The 13,899-nt window shown below is 36.0% G+C and overlaps 1 protein-coding gene across 1 annotated transcript; it reads right to left on the bottom strand.

The window, feature by feature from the left end:
- Positions 1 to 12,575: 12,575 nt before the first annotated feature.
- Positions 12,576 to 13,343, bottom strand: LOC133329396 (uncharacterized). Its single transcript, XM_061537869.1, has one exon. It carries the CDS (start codon positions 13,341 to 13,343, stop codon positions 12,576 to 12,578), a length of 768 nt encoding a protein of 255 aa, XP_061393853.1.
- Positions 13,344 to 13,899: the final 556 nt, after the last annotated feature.

Here is a 13,899-nt window from a genome sequence, read left to right as displayed (position 1 = left end):
TATCAAAATCTGAACCGATTTCAACAAACCTTATCACACATAATTTTTTCCTCAATTGCATTCGCAATGTACAATTTCTGCTCAATCGGACAAATATTGGGACTTCAGTCTGGACCTAATTCAGTACTATGTGCAGAATTTTATCCCAATCGGACAAATATTGGGAGTTTGGTGTATCATTCATAAAAAATCGGACAAAACTATATATGGAAGCTATCTGAACCGATTTTAACAAAACTTCGCAGACATCAATCTGAACCTAATTCAGTACTCTTTGCAAACTTTTGTCTCAATCAGACAAATATTGGGAGTTTGGCACGTCATTCACAAAAAGTCGGACGAAACTGCATATGGGAGCTATATCTAATCTGATCCCATTTTAACAAAACTTCGCAGATATCAATATGAACCTGATTCAGTGCGGTGTGCAAAACTTTGTCTCAATCGAACAAATATTAAGAGTTTGGGGCATCATTTACATGACATCGGACGAAACTATATATGGGAGCTATATCTTAATCTGAACCGATTTTCTCCAATTTCAATAGGGTTCGTTCTTGGCGAAATAAGTGAACTGTGCCAAATATCATCCAAATTGGATCAAAAATGCGACCTGTACTTTGTTCACAAAAATACATGGACGGACAGACGGACGGACAGATAGACGGGCATGAATAAATCGACTCAGAAAGTGATTCTATACATATTCTCAAAAGGAACCATGGGTCTATTTCGATTCCTTTTGTCTGTTACAAACACATGCACAAATGTGTGAAATTGAACGAACTTAAATATGTGATTTTTATGTCTTTCTGGAACCTATGCTAAATTTCATTTCATTTGGACAAGTTTAGTGTCGTTTGCTCACAGTGCGACAGATATGTGTAAATCGATTCTCTGGGTCAACATTTTTTTTTTTTTTTTGATTTAGTTCAAATCTACACTAATTCAAGAATGTCCCTACAAAATTGCAAGTGAAAATTTCAAGAACTCTTGAAGATATAGTCGATTTATTGTGTCAGCATCAAGTGACGGCTAAAGGGCTTCTCAAACTTTAAACTCGTTTTTCTCTTTTACGAATGGCGGGCACGATAACTCAAAAACTAATAACCCAATCGATTTCAAATTTTTACACCTTTCTCTGTGAGTGTAGAGCTATCGTTTGAACTAGGATAAAGTCAATCGGTGAAGATCTTCCTTATTTTTTAACTTGGTTTTTGGTCAAAAATCGGCGATTTTCCAAGAATATTTTTTCAAAGGTCCGCCATTTTGTTAATTATAGAGCGAAGTCAATAATCCTAGTTCATACGAGAGCCAGATATGTACTCTTTCTGTCATCGTTGGAATTTTCGGATTCCGATGTTCCAGTGAGGAGTTATCATGCCCGCCATCCCTTAAAGCATACTTGACACACGCTATTCGGTATACTGCACTGTTTAAAATTTAATCTCAATCAGAAATGTATTAATTATTTGGAGTAAAATTAACAGAAATAAGTTGAAATTATATATGGAAACTAGAGATTAATTTATATTAATTTCAGTACCTTGTGTCAATCGGCCTAGCTGTGGATCTTTAGTGCTCAATTACTTAAAATCGGAGGAAAATATATATAGCAGGTGCACACAACATTCTTGACTTAATTCAATACGCTATGCCAACATTCGTGCAAATCGAATGATTTTCAGAGACTTTGGTGCACTATTTACCTAAAATCGGACAAACTAGGTATGGAAGCTATATCTAAATCTGAACAAATTTTCACGAAACTTAGCACACATCATTCTAGACTTAATTTAGTACGCTATACCAAAATTCATGCCAATCAAAAGATTAGCAGGGACTTTGGTGCACAATTTATCTAAAATCTGGCGAAACTATATATGGAAGCTATATCTAAATCTGGACCGATTTTAACGAAATTTAACACACATCATTCTAGACCAAATTCAATAGGCTATACGAAATTTCGTGCAAATCGAAATATATATGGGGACTTTGGTACACCACGTACATTAAATCGGACAAATATATATGCCAGGTCCGGCATTAAATCGGATAAGGGAGCTATATATAAATCCGCACCAATTTTCACGAAACTTAACACATATCATTGTAGATTTAATTCCGTACGCTATACCAAATTTCGTTAAAATCGAGACATATATAGGGTCTTTGGTACACCATTTACATTAAATCACACGAATATATATGTGGGAGCTATATCTAAATCTGAACCGATTTTTATGAAACTTAGCACACATCATTCTAGACTCAGTTCAGTACGCTATGAGAAATTTCAGGCAAATCGAAGGATATGTAGGGACTTTGGTGCACCATTTACATTAAATCGGACGAAAATATGTAGGAGAGCTATATCTTAATCTGAACAGATTTTCGCAATTTCTATAGGGTTCGTCCTTGGGCCGAATAAGTGACCTATACCAAATTTCATTCAATTCGGATCAAAAATGTGACCTGTACTTTGTTTACTATTTAACATGGACAGACAGACGGACGCACGGACATGAATAAATCGACTTAGAAATGATTCTATGCATATTCTCAAAAGGAACCATGCGCCTATCTCGTTTCATGTTGCTTGTTACAATCAAACACATTGTGATGATATCCTACACAACTACCACAGAAATATACCGCGATATTTGCACTTTCTTTACCAATATGAAGTTAGCAGGTTCTCAGCGGCATCTAATTATGTTTTTCCGGAGTAAAAAATTACTCCATAGGATTGAAAGTTTGTTATTATAGACAAAATAGTTTTGTATCCTTTAAAATGCTAACTACATATATACTTTCATTATCATGACAGCCATTCAAAGTTGTTTGTCAGATCGCCTTCCCCATGGAAAATTTTTGATGTTCGGCTTGTAATTCCAGAATCTATGACTACTAGATATCCGTCTAAAAATAAAGTTTTCGGTCAATTTCATCCCCTGATTTCTGATTATCATCAAAAATTATAGGCTTATACCAGAACCGAACCCTTATTTTAACCATTAGCTCCAAATATATGACCTCTAATGTTGCAATGTCAATACTTAACAATATATCGCCTGTAACAATTTACGCATAACTTTCACATCGAACGATATACCTTACAATAACTGGTATCAGTTTAATGGTCAAACACTTCTCGTATCTATATCTTTCAGAAGTAAATATATACACCATAATATACCAATTTTGTCATTTATCATACAAAAGTCTGGATACACTTGACCCGCTTAATATTGACCGATCTTCATCAAAACAGTCATGCTTATTCTTTGGTCAGATTCTTTTCTCTGTGTAAAATTTCGTGATGTTCGGGACAAAGGTTAAGTTTTTGGTCCATTTCATTCCCTAAATATTAACCGAACATTACGAAATATCATCTGTGGTCCGAACCGAACTTACATGAAAAATTTGTTGACGAGGTGTCCATAACTGTGGCCTGTATCGTGTTTACAAATTATAATGGATAGATGAACGGACACACATGTCTAGACCGGCTCAGTTAGTCAGGATATGATGATCGGTATTCTAAAAGGTGTGTCAAGAACCAATATTTCTTGGCGTTACAAACTCGGGACAAAATTAAAGTTTTTTCCCCATTTAATTCCCTAAATATAAACCGAACATCACGAATTATCATCTTTGGTCCGAACCGAACTTACATATAAAATTTGGTGACGAGTGGTCCATAACTGTGGCCTGTATCGTTTTCACAAATTATAATGGACACACATGTCTACATCGGCTCTGATAGTCGAGATATGATGATTGGTATTCTAAAAGGTGGGTCTAGAACCAATATTTCTCGGCGTTACAAACTCTTGGGGTCATACATAGCTATATACCCTGACAACATAGATGTGTAAGGTAAGGTATAATGTTGTACGTATATAATGTGCATTATGCATGTAGTATTATTGTTCTACAATTAAAATAACTCACCAAAACATCAATGATTTACTCCTGTGTATATTTAAGTCATTATCCGAAGTTATTTAATTATTATATCAACTAACATAACTTCCCAATAAAATTCCATCATGGATTCCATCGTCTTTACCACAAGATAAATAACTGCGAAGTTTTCTTTGTTTTATCGATTTTATTATTGACAGTTAACATGCAGCAAAACAAACCATATAATCAGTGATCTGCCTCTGTCTGTCTGTCTTAAAATGTTTATAAATAAATTATCCAGTGCAAGTGACAAAATATCCATAAAAGATAAATGATAACTGTAAAACTGGTCCTGTTGTTCATCATTCGTGTTCTTGTCCTCTGTTATTTTATTTATTTCGCGGAAAAATACTGCTGGTGGCTTTCGGACACAGGAACCACTTAACGGCACGAAGAGAACAACAATTGTTGCAATTACAAGCTGATAACATCATACTCCTCCTTGGGCTGTGGAAACTTGTTTTGAACGATTTCATAAATTTTTCATAAATTGGCCAGGCACACAAACACACACACACGCATTCTTATGTATGCAAACAAAGAACTTAATGTTGATCGATAAATCTCGACCAGACTATATTTACAAGAGATTGGTGCAATAAATAGTGCATCAACGTTCACATCATCATCATCATCGTCAGCATCATTTTCACTTTAATAAATTGATTTAATTCTATAAATAAAAATATATAATAATTATACCCTACACAACTATGTTGTCAGGGTATTATAGCTTTGTGCAGCCCCAAATGTTTGTAACGCCGCGAAATATTGGTCCTATAAGTATACCGATCGTCATATCTCGACTAGCCGAGTCGATCTAGACATGTGTGTCCGTCCGTCCGTCCGTCTGTCCATTATAATTTGTAAACACGATACAGGCCACAGTTATGGACCAATCTTCACGAAATTTTGCATGTAGGATGGGTTCTGGCCAATGAAGACCCCTATTGTTTTTGGAAAAGATCGGTTAATATTTAGGGGGTGAAATGGACCAAATACTAAATTTTTGTCGGTTTTTCTGGTCGCTCCAGAGGCCGCAATTATGGCCCAAACACCGCGAATTTTTGCATGGAGAAGGGGATCGGGTCAGAGAATAAGCATGCATGTTTTTATAAAGATCGGTCAATATTTAGCGGGTCAAATGGACCCTGACTTTTGTGTGAAAAATGACAAAATTTGTATTCTATGGCATATATATTTACTCCTGGAGGATGTAGACCCCAGGAGTTGATAACATATCCAAGAGGAGTGGTTGACCTTTAAATTGATACCAAATATAGTGATGTATCTACTCAGATGTGGGAGTTACAGTCAAATATTTACATGTGCTTACGTATTCAGATATTATTTAGTAATCCATTACCACATTAAAGGGAGAAATATCGCGCTGATGGCTTTGAAATTTTTCATGAAGTTCCAATTATGGTCAAGAACAACGCCTACAATTTTCGGTGATGATCAGATTAAAATTTTGGGATGAAATGGACCGATAACATAATTTTTTGTGTGTTTTCGAGTAGAGTATAATCCGAAAATCACAACACACCCACCGTGAAGGTAATCTGGACAAGTAATTAGAAGGACTGTACAAGAGGGGGCTGTACAAGAGGGGGCAAATATCAGGAAATATTACTCAGACTCGGAATAAACATCCTCAGAAAGTTAGAGTTCGTGGTAGTTGTGTAGGGTATCGTATGGTCGGCCCCGTCCGACTATACTGCTCCGCTCACTGGTTTTTTGTTGTTTTTATAAAATACTACTTACCTCATGAATATATTGCCAGAACTCATCTGCTGGGTTAAAGTAATTTTGTTTATAACAGTTAATATCATAAAATTGTAAAAACAAACTTGATACCACTTATATCGGAACCAACCGCAGATTATGGCCCATCGTATTTTATAGCAGCGATAAAATGATCGTCATATATATATGTATGTAAGTCTGTCTGTGGAACAAACGTGCCGAAAGACATGTGTACCGTAGAGATGAACATATCGATATACAAAAAGTGAATTGAATGCTTGTAACTTATTGAAAATAAAAGTAAAATATTTTAATGGAAATTCATTTATATGTAGAGTAGAGTAAGAGAATGAATGAACCAATGAATGGGTGGCTTTCGACAAAAAAAGGGAAGACATGTAATGAATGTAGTTGATTGACTGTTTTAGGGCGAACTGAATGGTTAGAAGCCGGAAATTGTCCATGTAAATCTAACTTATATCAAATATTACTTTCGTTAAATATCGCATGTTATATTCGAACCTATTTTGCACATGGGTAGAAAATCTCCCTAAAAACTTTTTATTATTAACCTTATAGTTTCAACTGACTTGTCTCTAATTTGATGTATTAAGTTCATATTGTGTGTCAAATCTTTTTTCTAAATATTCAAAATTTTTACACTTTGTGTATCCGATAGTCCAATCATCGAACATGATGATGGAAGGCCGAAAAAGTAAAAAAGAAAGACCGAAGAATTCCATAGAAAAGAGCCGATGGATATCCTCTTCGGGCTTTATTTAGTTTTAGTGAAAGTATTACGATGTGGTTTAAATCAGACACTCAATACCATATTAAATTTACAAATATTAAACATTTTGACACTTTGTGGGGGATACAACAAAGGAGTAGGCCAATAGGACTCATCTTCGATCTTGATCTAGGTTTGGTAAAAAAACATGACACATTATGTTGCGATGTATTAGGATATTCCCTTTGTGTCGGATATCTTAGAAGAAGTGGACATATAATCCAAACCATTAAACGTTATAAAGTCTTGGATAACACATTAAGAGAGTTAACATTTTAGAACCGAATCTCAGTTTCGAAGAAATTTTACTATGTGCAAAGTTTGCATTGAATCCGATTCTATCTATGAAGGCAGGGTTATGGACCTGTGTAGACACTTTTTGTATCATACACACAGGGGCAGAGATGGACCGTCTGAAATAGTGACGTAAATGACATAAATTTACGACGTATAACACATACGTCTGAAAAGTCGGAAACCTATGCATACGGAACATCCCTGTCCTGGGGTTCAGGGTATTATGTATGTGTGTATATGTCTGTAACATGCAAATGGAAACGGCATAGACCCATAGTTAAATTTGAGGATATTCGTAATATCATTTGATTTAAACGAGTCGAGAATGACGTGTGTAAAGTTTTGTTGAAATCGATTCAGATTAAGTTACAGCTAGATTTGCCAGATTCCGATTCACAAATAGCTAAAAATTGGGGTTTAAAAAGCTGGACAAATCGAAAAAATCTGAAACGTCACAAAGAAAACATGATATACGATAAATTTCTGAATCGATTTATTTATGCCCAATCGCAGGTCTCAAATATACTACATATTATTATAAAATGGTATATTTGTCATTCCGTTTCCAACATTGATCCACGTCATTTTACAACCCCCAAAAAACGTTAAACCCTAATTTGTCAGTATTTTGGGGATATTGGACACTTTTTTTAACCTAACCGAAATTAGATATTGGGTGGCGTAGGGGATGATAGATACCAAGCAAAGGCTTGATTGGCTTTAACAATTGTTGACACTCAATTGTTGACACTGACCTCCCCGCGGTGCCACCCGGGGAGCAATTCTCATCACCCGATGAAATAGTGAGCTAATATGTGCCGCGAGTTCACCCATAAGAACTATAAAAAATGGGTTGAGGCGTCGGGTTATTTGCCCACTCTCGGAAAACCCAACCTACTATGAAAAAGCTAAGAAAAAGAAAACCAAAGCCATGTCTGCGTTCGGCATTCCTGCAAAATTAATTCGGCAATGCAGGATAACTTTAAGTGGCACAGGGTCAGCAGTTAAAGTTGGAAAGGACATATCGGAGTCCTTCAATACCGAACGAGGATTCAGACAAGGTGACAGTTTGCGATCTTTTTAGCCTCCTGCTGGAAAAGGTCATACGAGACGCAAAGGTGAACAGAAATGGCACTCTGTACAACAAACAACACATGTTACTCCTCTACGCCGATGACATCGAATAATGAATGGGTTAAACATTGCGAGCCGTATCAGCCACCTTTGAACAAATTGAGAAGGAGTCTGCCACAGTGGGGCTGGCAGTAAACGGCTAGAAGACCAAACTGATGGTATCAACGCGCAAGACGTCCAGTAGACTCGGACTAACTGTGTAACTTGAAAACTACAGCTTCGAGGTAGTTAAAGATTTTATATACCTTGGTACCGCCATAAATAAAACGAATGGCATGAGTTTTGAAATTCGGAAAAGGATTATGATGGCCAACAGGATTTGAAGCATGGGTACTTGCGCAAGCAGATGAGTTAACTCTCGGGGTGTTATAAAGAAAAATTCTCAGAAAGATCTACGGCCGATATGTGTCGACGGTGAATATCGGCGTCGAATGAACCACGAGCTTTACAATTTATACGCGTACTTAGACATAGTCAGTCGTATTGAGATGCAGCGACTACAATGGCTAGGCCATGTTGTGCCAATGAATGAAAGTGCCCAGCTCAAAAGGCATATAAAAGCGAGCCTACTGATGGTTCCCGTAGAAGGGGAAGGCCACGAATCAGATGGAAAGATCAAGTAGAAAACAACATCTTGGAACGTGGTCTTTCAAATTGGAGGAGATGCGCACAAGACCGATGCGCTTGGAAATCATTTTCAAGCTCGGCTTATGGAAGCCAGCTAAGTAGGTAAGTAAGAATAATATTCTATATCGTTATCACCATGGCTATTTGTTGAAATCACAATAGATAAATATAATGTATTGATCCACGTCATTTTATAGCCCCCATAAGACGTTAAACCATAATTTTTTTGATATTTTGGGGATATTGGACACGTTTTATTTTAACCTAATTATATATTTGGTTTCTTATTAGATAGCATATCCTCCTGCCTTTGGGAACGTTTTCCAACGAAGTAGTACCAAAAATTATGAATATTGGCCCAAGTTTCAGGGTAGATTGCATAAAACAGGGGATTTTGGGTAATTTTGTTTTTTTACCTAATTGGCCTTAATTTGTTTTTTGGTTTCTCATATGGTTCCTACCAAGTTTTATTAGTATTGTTGTAGGGCCTGTCAATATTTTAGTCCAATTACGTATACCCAGTGTCTGCGGCATTTCGTTTTCTTCTGGCAGCAATTTGCCATGAGATATCCCATTGGAAGTCCACTTATGGTAGAGGTTATAAAAAGATGGGATCGGCTGAACTTTGGCTAGGCAAATAAAATTTTATCTCAAAGCTGGACAAGCATCAACAATGATGTCCCCCAAGACAAGTTACAGCTCCTATATGGATATATATTCGTCCTACATATATATTCGCCAATATTTGTTTAATTTACACGAAATATCGGATAGCTCTTTAAATTGAAATCGAAATTTTTGTTAGATTTTAGACAAACTGTGCACCAAATAATCCCCGTTTGTACGATGGACATTAAATTGTGCACAACTCGCCCGATACATAAGAAGATATCTTGAATGTACCAAAAGTTGTGAAGCATATCATATAGTCGGCCCGTCCGACTTATGAAGTTTATTTACTGGTTTTCTCCTGTACGACACGATTTAGATATTTTGAATATCCATCTCATGGTGGAGGGCATAAAAAGTTCGGTCTTGCCAATCTTAACCACGTTTTTACTTTTTGTACTAAAGAGTTTATTGAACGTTTTAAACCCTATATAAAGATTCCTTATTCGAGTTTTAAATCCAGTTCTAGTTTTTAATGTTTTATTTAATTTTAAAAAGCTCAGTCCTGTTGTTAAAATTAATTTGTTAATCATTGCCTTGCGGTTTGAGCAGCTATACTTATTTAATTGATACAGTCTGCCTAGTGTATCAATTTTGAATCTAAAAATAAAATAAAAAATCACAACAATAAAGTTTTACTAAAGGATTAACCAATATGTAACGGTTCTGTGTGTGTGTGACATTAACCACATCACTGCAAACCCAGCTAAAAGTAAATATTTCCATTGGTGGCCAAAACTAAAGCAATTTTTATGTTAAAGAAAACGAAAAAAGAAAATTTGTAATTATATTACAACAAAGTTATGAATTTCCGTTTTAAAAATTGCACTAATTGAAAGGAAATATATTTTCACATTACGTAGAAATTTGAATTTCAACAGTTCTTCATTTAAGTAGGAGATCGATTTTTATGATTTTTAAGGTGCTGGCAAATGAACATAACACATTGAAGACTTGTAACTTTGTATATAAACCCTTGAAGACTTAATGTATAAGCAAATGTATTGATATAAATTGTTCTTGTTGTTTTAATGTAGTTTTGTAATAAACGAAAATACCTTCTTGTCGACGGCGGGCATGATTTCCGATCACTGGACATGTCTGGCTCTGTTATGAACTAGGGATAAATTAACAAAACATTGGACATATGAAATAATTTTTTTGTGAAATAATATCTACTTCTCGACCACAAACCGAATTGAAAAAAAATTAGTAAGGACAGTTCAAAAGTCGAACGGGGCCGACTATATGATACCCTTCACCACTTTGGGTACAAACAAGATATGTTAATATATACAATATCCTGTAGATAGAACAGACATAGAATATTTGGAGGACCATTGAGATGGAATCGGGCGAAATGGAATGTGCTATCTTCATAGATAGCTGAACCAATTGAAAAAACCCCATACACATACCATTCTAAAATCAATGAAAAATTGCATTTCAAACGGGAAGACATGGATTATTTGGTGTATAAACACACTTGGACCTAATTAAGCAACCGTTGCATACACCATTTGTTTCTTGTTATCAATCTATATTCCATTTAATACCCTCTGCCACATTTCGTGTAAATCGAACAAACTTGTCACATAAAATTTTTTCCTCAATTGCATTTATTGTGCAAAATTTTGTCAAATCGCACAAATATTGGTAGTTTGATGTATCATTCACAAAACATCGGACGAAACTATATATGGGAGCGATATCTAAATCTGAATGAAATAAAAAATCACAACAAAACTTCGCAAACACAGTCTGGACCTAATTCAGTACTCTATGAAAAATTTTGTCCCAATCGGACAAATATTGGGAGTTTGGTGTATCATTTACATAAAATCGGACGAAACTATATATGGGAGCGATATCTAAATATGAACCGATTTTAACAAAGCTCGCAGACATCAGTCTGAACCTAATACAGTACCCTGTGCAAAATTTTGTTTCAATTGGACAAATACTGGGAGTTTTGTGCATCATTCACAAAAAATCGGACGAAACTATATATGGGGGCGATATCTAAATCTGAACCGAATTTAACAAAGCTTCACAGACATCAGTCTGGACCTAATTCAGTACTCTGTGCAAAGTTTTGTCTCAATCGGACAAATATTGGGAGTTTGATGTATCATTCACAAAAAATCTGACGAAACTATATATGGGAAATATATCTAAATCTGAACCGATTTTAACAAAGCTTCGCAGACATCAGTCTGGACCTAATTCAGTACTCTGTGCAAAGTTTTGTCTCAATCGGACAAATACTGGGAGTTTGGTGCATCATTCACAAAAAATCGGACTAAACTATATATGGGGGCGATATCTAAATCTGAACCGATTTTAACAAAACTTCGCAAACATCAGTCTGGACCTAATTCAGCACTTTATGAAAAATTTTGTCCCAATCGGTCATATATTGGAGTTTGGTGCATCATTCACATAAAATCGGACTAAACTATATATGGGAGCTATATCTAAATATGTACCGATTTTAACAAAGCTTCGCAAACATCAGTCTGGACCTAATTCCGTACACTGTGCAAAATTTTGTCTCAATCGGACAAATATTGGGAGTTTGGTTCATCATTCACATAAAATCGTACGAAACTATATATGGGAACTATATCTAAATCTGAACCGATACCAACAAAATTTGGCGTACATAAGTATGGGCCTGATTCAGTGCGCTGTGCAAAATTTTGTCCCAATCGGACAAATATTGGGAGTTTGATGTATCGTTCACAAAAAATCGTACGAAACTATATATGGAAGCTGTATGTAAATCTGAACCGATTTTTTCCAATTTCAATAGGGTACGTCCTTGGGACAAATAAGTGAACTGGGCCAAATTTCATCCAAATCCGATTATAAATGCGACCTGTACTTTGTTCACAAAAATACATAGACGGACATGCGTAAATCGACTCAGAAAGTGATTCTCTGCATATTCTTAAAAGGAACCATGGGTTTATCTCGATTTCTTTTGCCTGTTACAAACATATGCACAAGGGCATAATACCCTGTACCACAGTGTGGTGAAGGGTATAAAAAATAAAAAAAAAAATATTACCATTTACCAGTCTATTGATACAGATTATTTGGAATAGATTCTGCTGTATTTCACTTGGGTCTATACGCGACAATTCAGATTTTGCTTCTTTTGTTTGTAGTCCACTAAATATAAATGAAACATGCATATGTTTATTTTTCTATACACTTTTTATTTAGTTCGCAAAAATGTCATTCATTTCATAACAAATATAATAAATATACATAACAATAAACGGACTCTTCTTTCACAACACACCCTATTTCAAATTCTACACATCATTTACAAACGGAAACGACGGAAAATCGAAGCGGGAAGGTATGTAGCGCTGGTGGCAGCAGGGCTGGAAGCAGCAACTGCTGGTGCGTCCAGAGCAACTGGAGCTTGAGAAGCAAAGTTCAAGGCGGGAGCAACACCACCATTGAAATGTTGGCTGCTACCACCCAAGGAATTGTATTGATCTTGGATGGCCTTTTGGGCATTGGCAGCATCTTCAGAGGTGCGGTATTTGACAAAGTGAACTTCGGGTTTGTGATTGACATTGTTGTTCAAAGTGTTCAATTTGTTGGCCAAATTGGAGAGATCGGCTTGTTTGTTGAGAACATAGATGGCGGTCTTTTGTTCAGCAGCATGTTTAGCCAAGGCGAGAGCAGCATCTTCCAAACCATTATGTTCGGGGCCCTTAATGAAAATAACACGGATACCTTTTTTCAAGGAATTGGCATATTGATTAGAGGTGGCAGGTTCAGCGAAATCATCATCATTGGCGCTGAAGGTGTAGAATTCTTTTTCAATGCCGGCATCCTGGACGGGAGCAACATTTGAGGTGGAGCTGAAACTTCCTTGGTTACCGTTGTACTGGGGAGCTGAAACATCAAATGAAGGCCCGGAACTTACACCAGCACCATTATCGGGAACTTTAAGAACATCGAAGAATGGGGCGTCATTGGATGCAGCTCCTACAACACCACCAACAGAACCACTGCCGGCGTGATAGTTATATTGGGCAAATGCACCAGCCACAAGACACAAAACAATGAAGGCACGCATTTTACTCTACTTCGCTTCTAACGATTTGAATTCGATTGATACTAAGATTAGAATGATTTTAATCCAATAAAAATTTCACTTTTATACACGCTTGTCATTTGGATGTGCAGTCTGAAGTCGTGTTATTACTCATAATTTGGATCATACATTTTTGAATGCATCTCATTAGGTATTCATTGGTTATAGCCTATACTGCAGATCGCCTTTTGTCTATTTTATTATCTTATCTTGATTTACCAAACGAAAAAAAAGATATTTGAAACATATTTTGCATTTTTATTGGCCGATGCTGATTTCCTGCACATTCAAATCAGTTTTATGGATTTCCGGATATTTTGATCATCGCTAAGCATCACCATATACTGATGCTTAGCAAACAGCTAAAGTGTTAAAATATTTAAACATTCCATTATTAATGTTAAATAATGTTAAGACAATAAACCAAGACAAGCATTGGACATATTGTCGTTCAAAAGATATTACGATTGGTCGGTTGAATGCTGCATAAATAATGTATTCGATATGAGATTTTATGGCATTTAAAATATCTCATCTC

The sequence above is a fragment of the Musca vetustissima genome, unplaced genomic scaffold (assembly GCF_032173495.1).
Source record: "Musca vetustissima isolate MV318-11 ecotype Yass unplaced genomic scaffold, APGP_CSIRO_Mvet_v1 utg17689, whole genome shotgun sequence".
Lineage (NCBI taxonomy): Eukaryota > Metazoa > Arthropoda > Insecta > Diptera > Muscidae > Musca > Musca vetustissima.
This window is presented reverse-complemented; position numbering and strand designations above follow the sequence as displayed.

Coding starts and splice junctions, on each gene's coding strand:
- LOC133329396 (XM_061537869.1), bottom strand. CDS start 13,343: ATGCGTGCCTTCATTGTTTTGTGTCTTGTGGCTGGTGCATTTGCCCAA.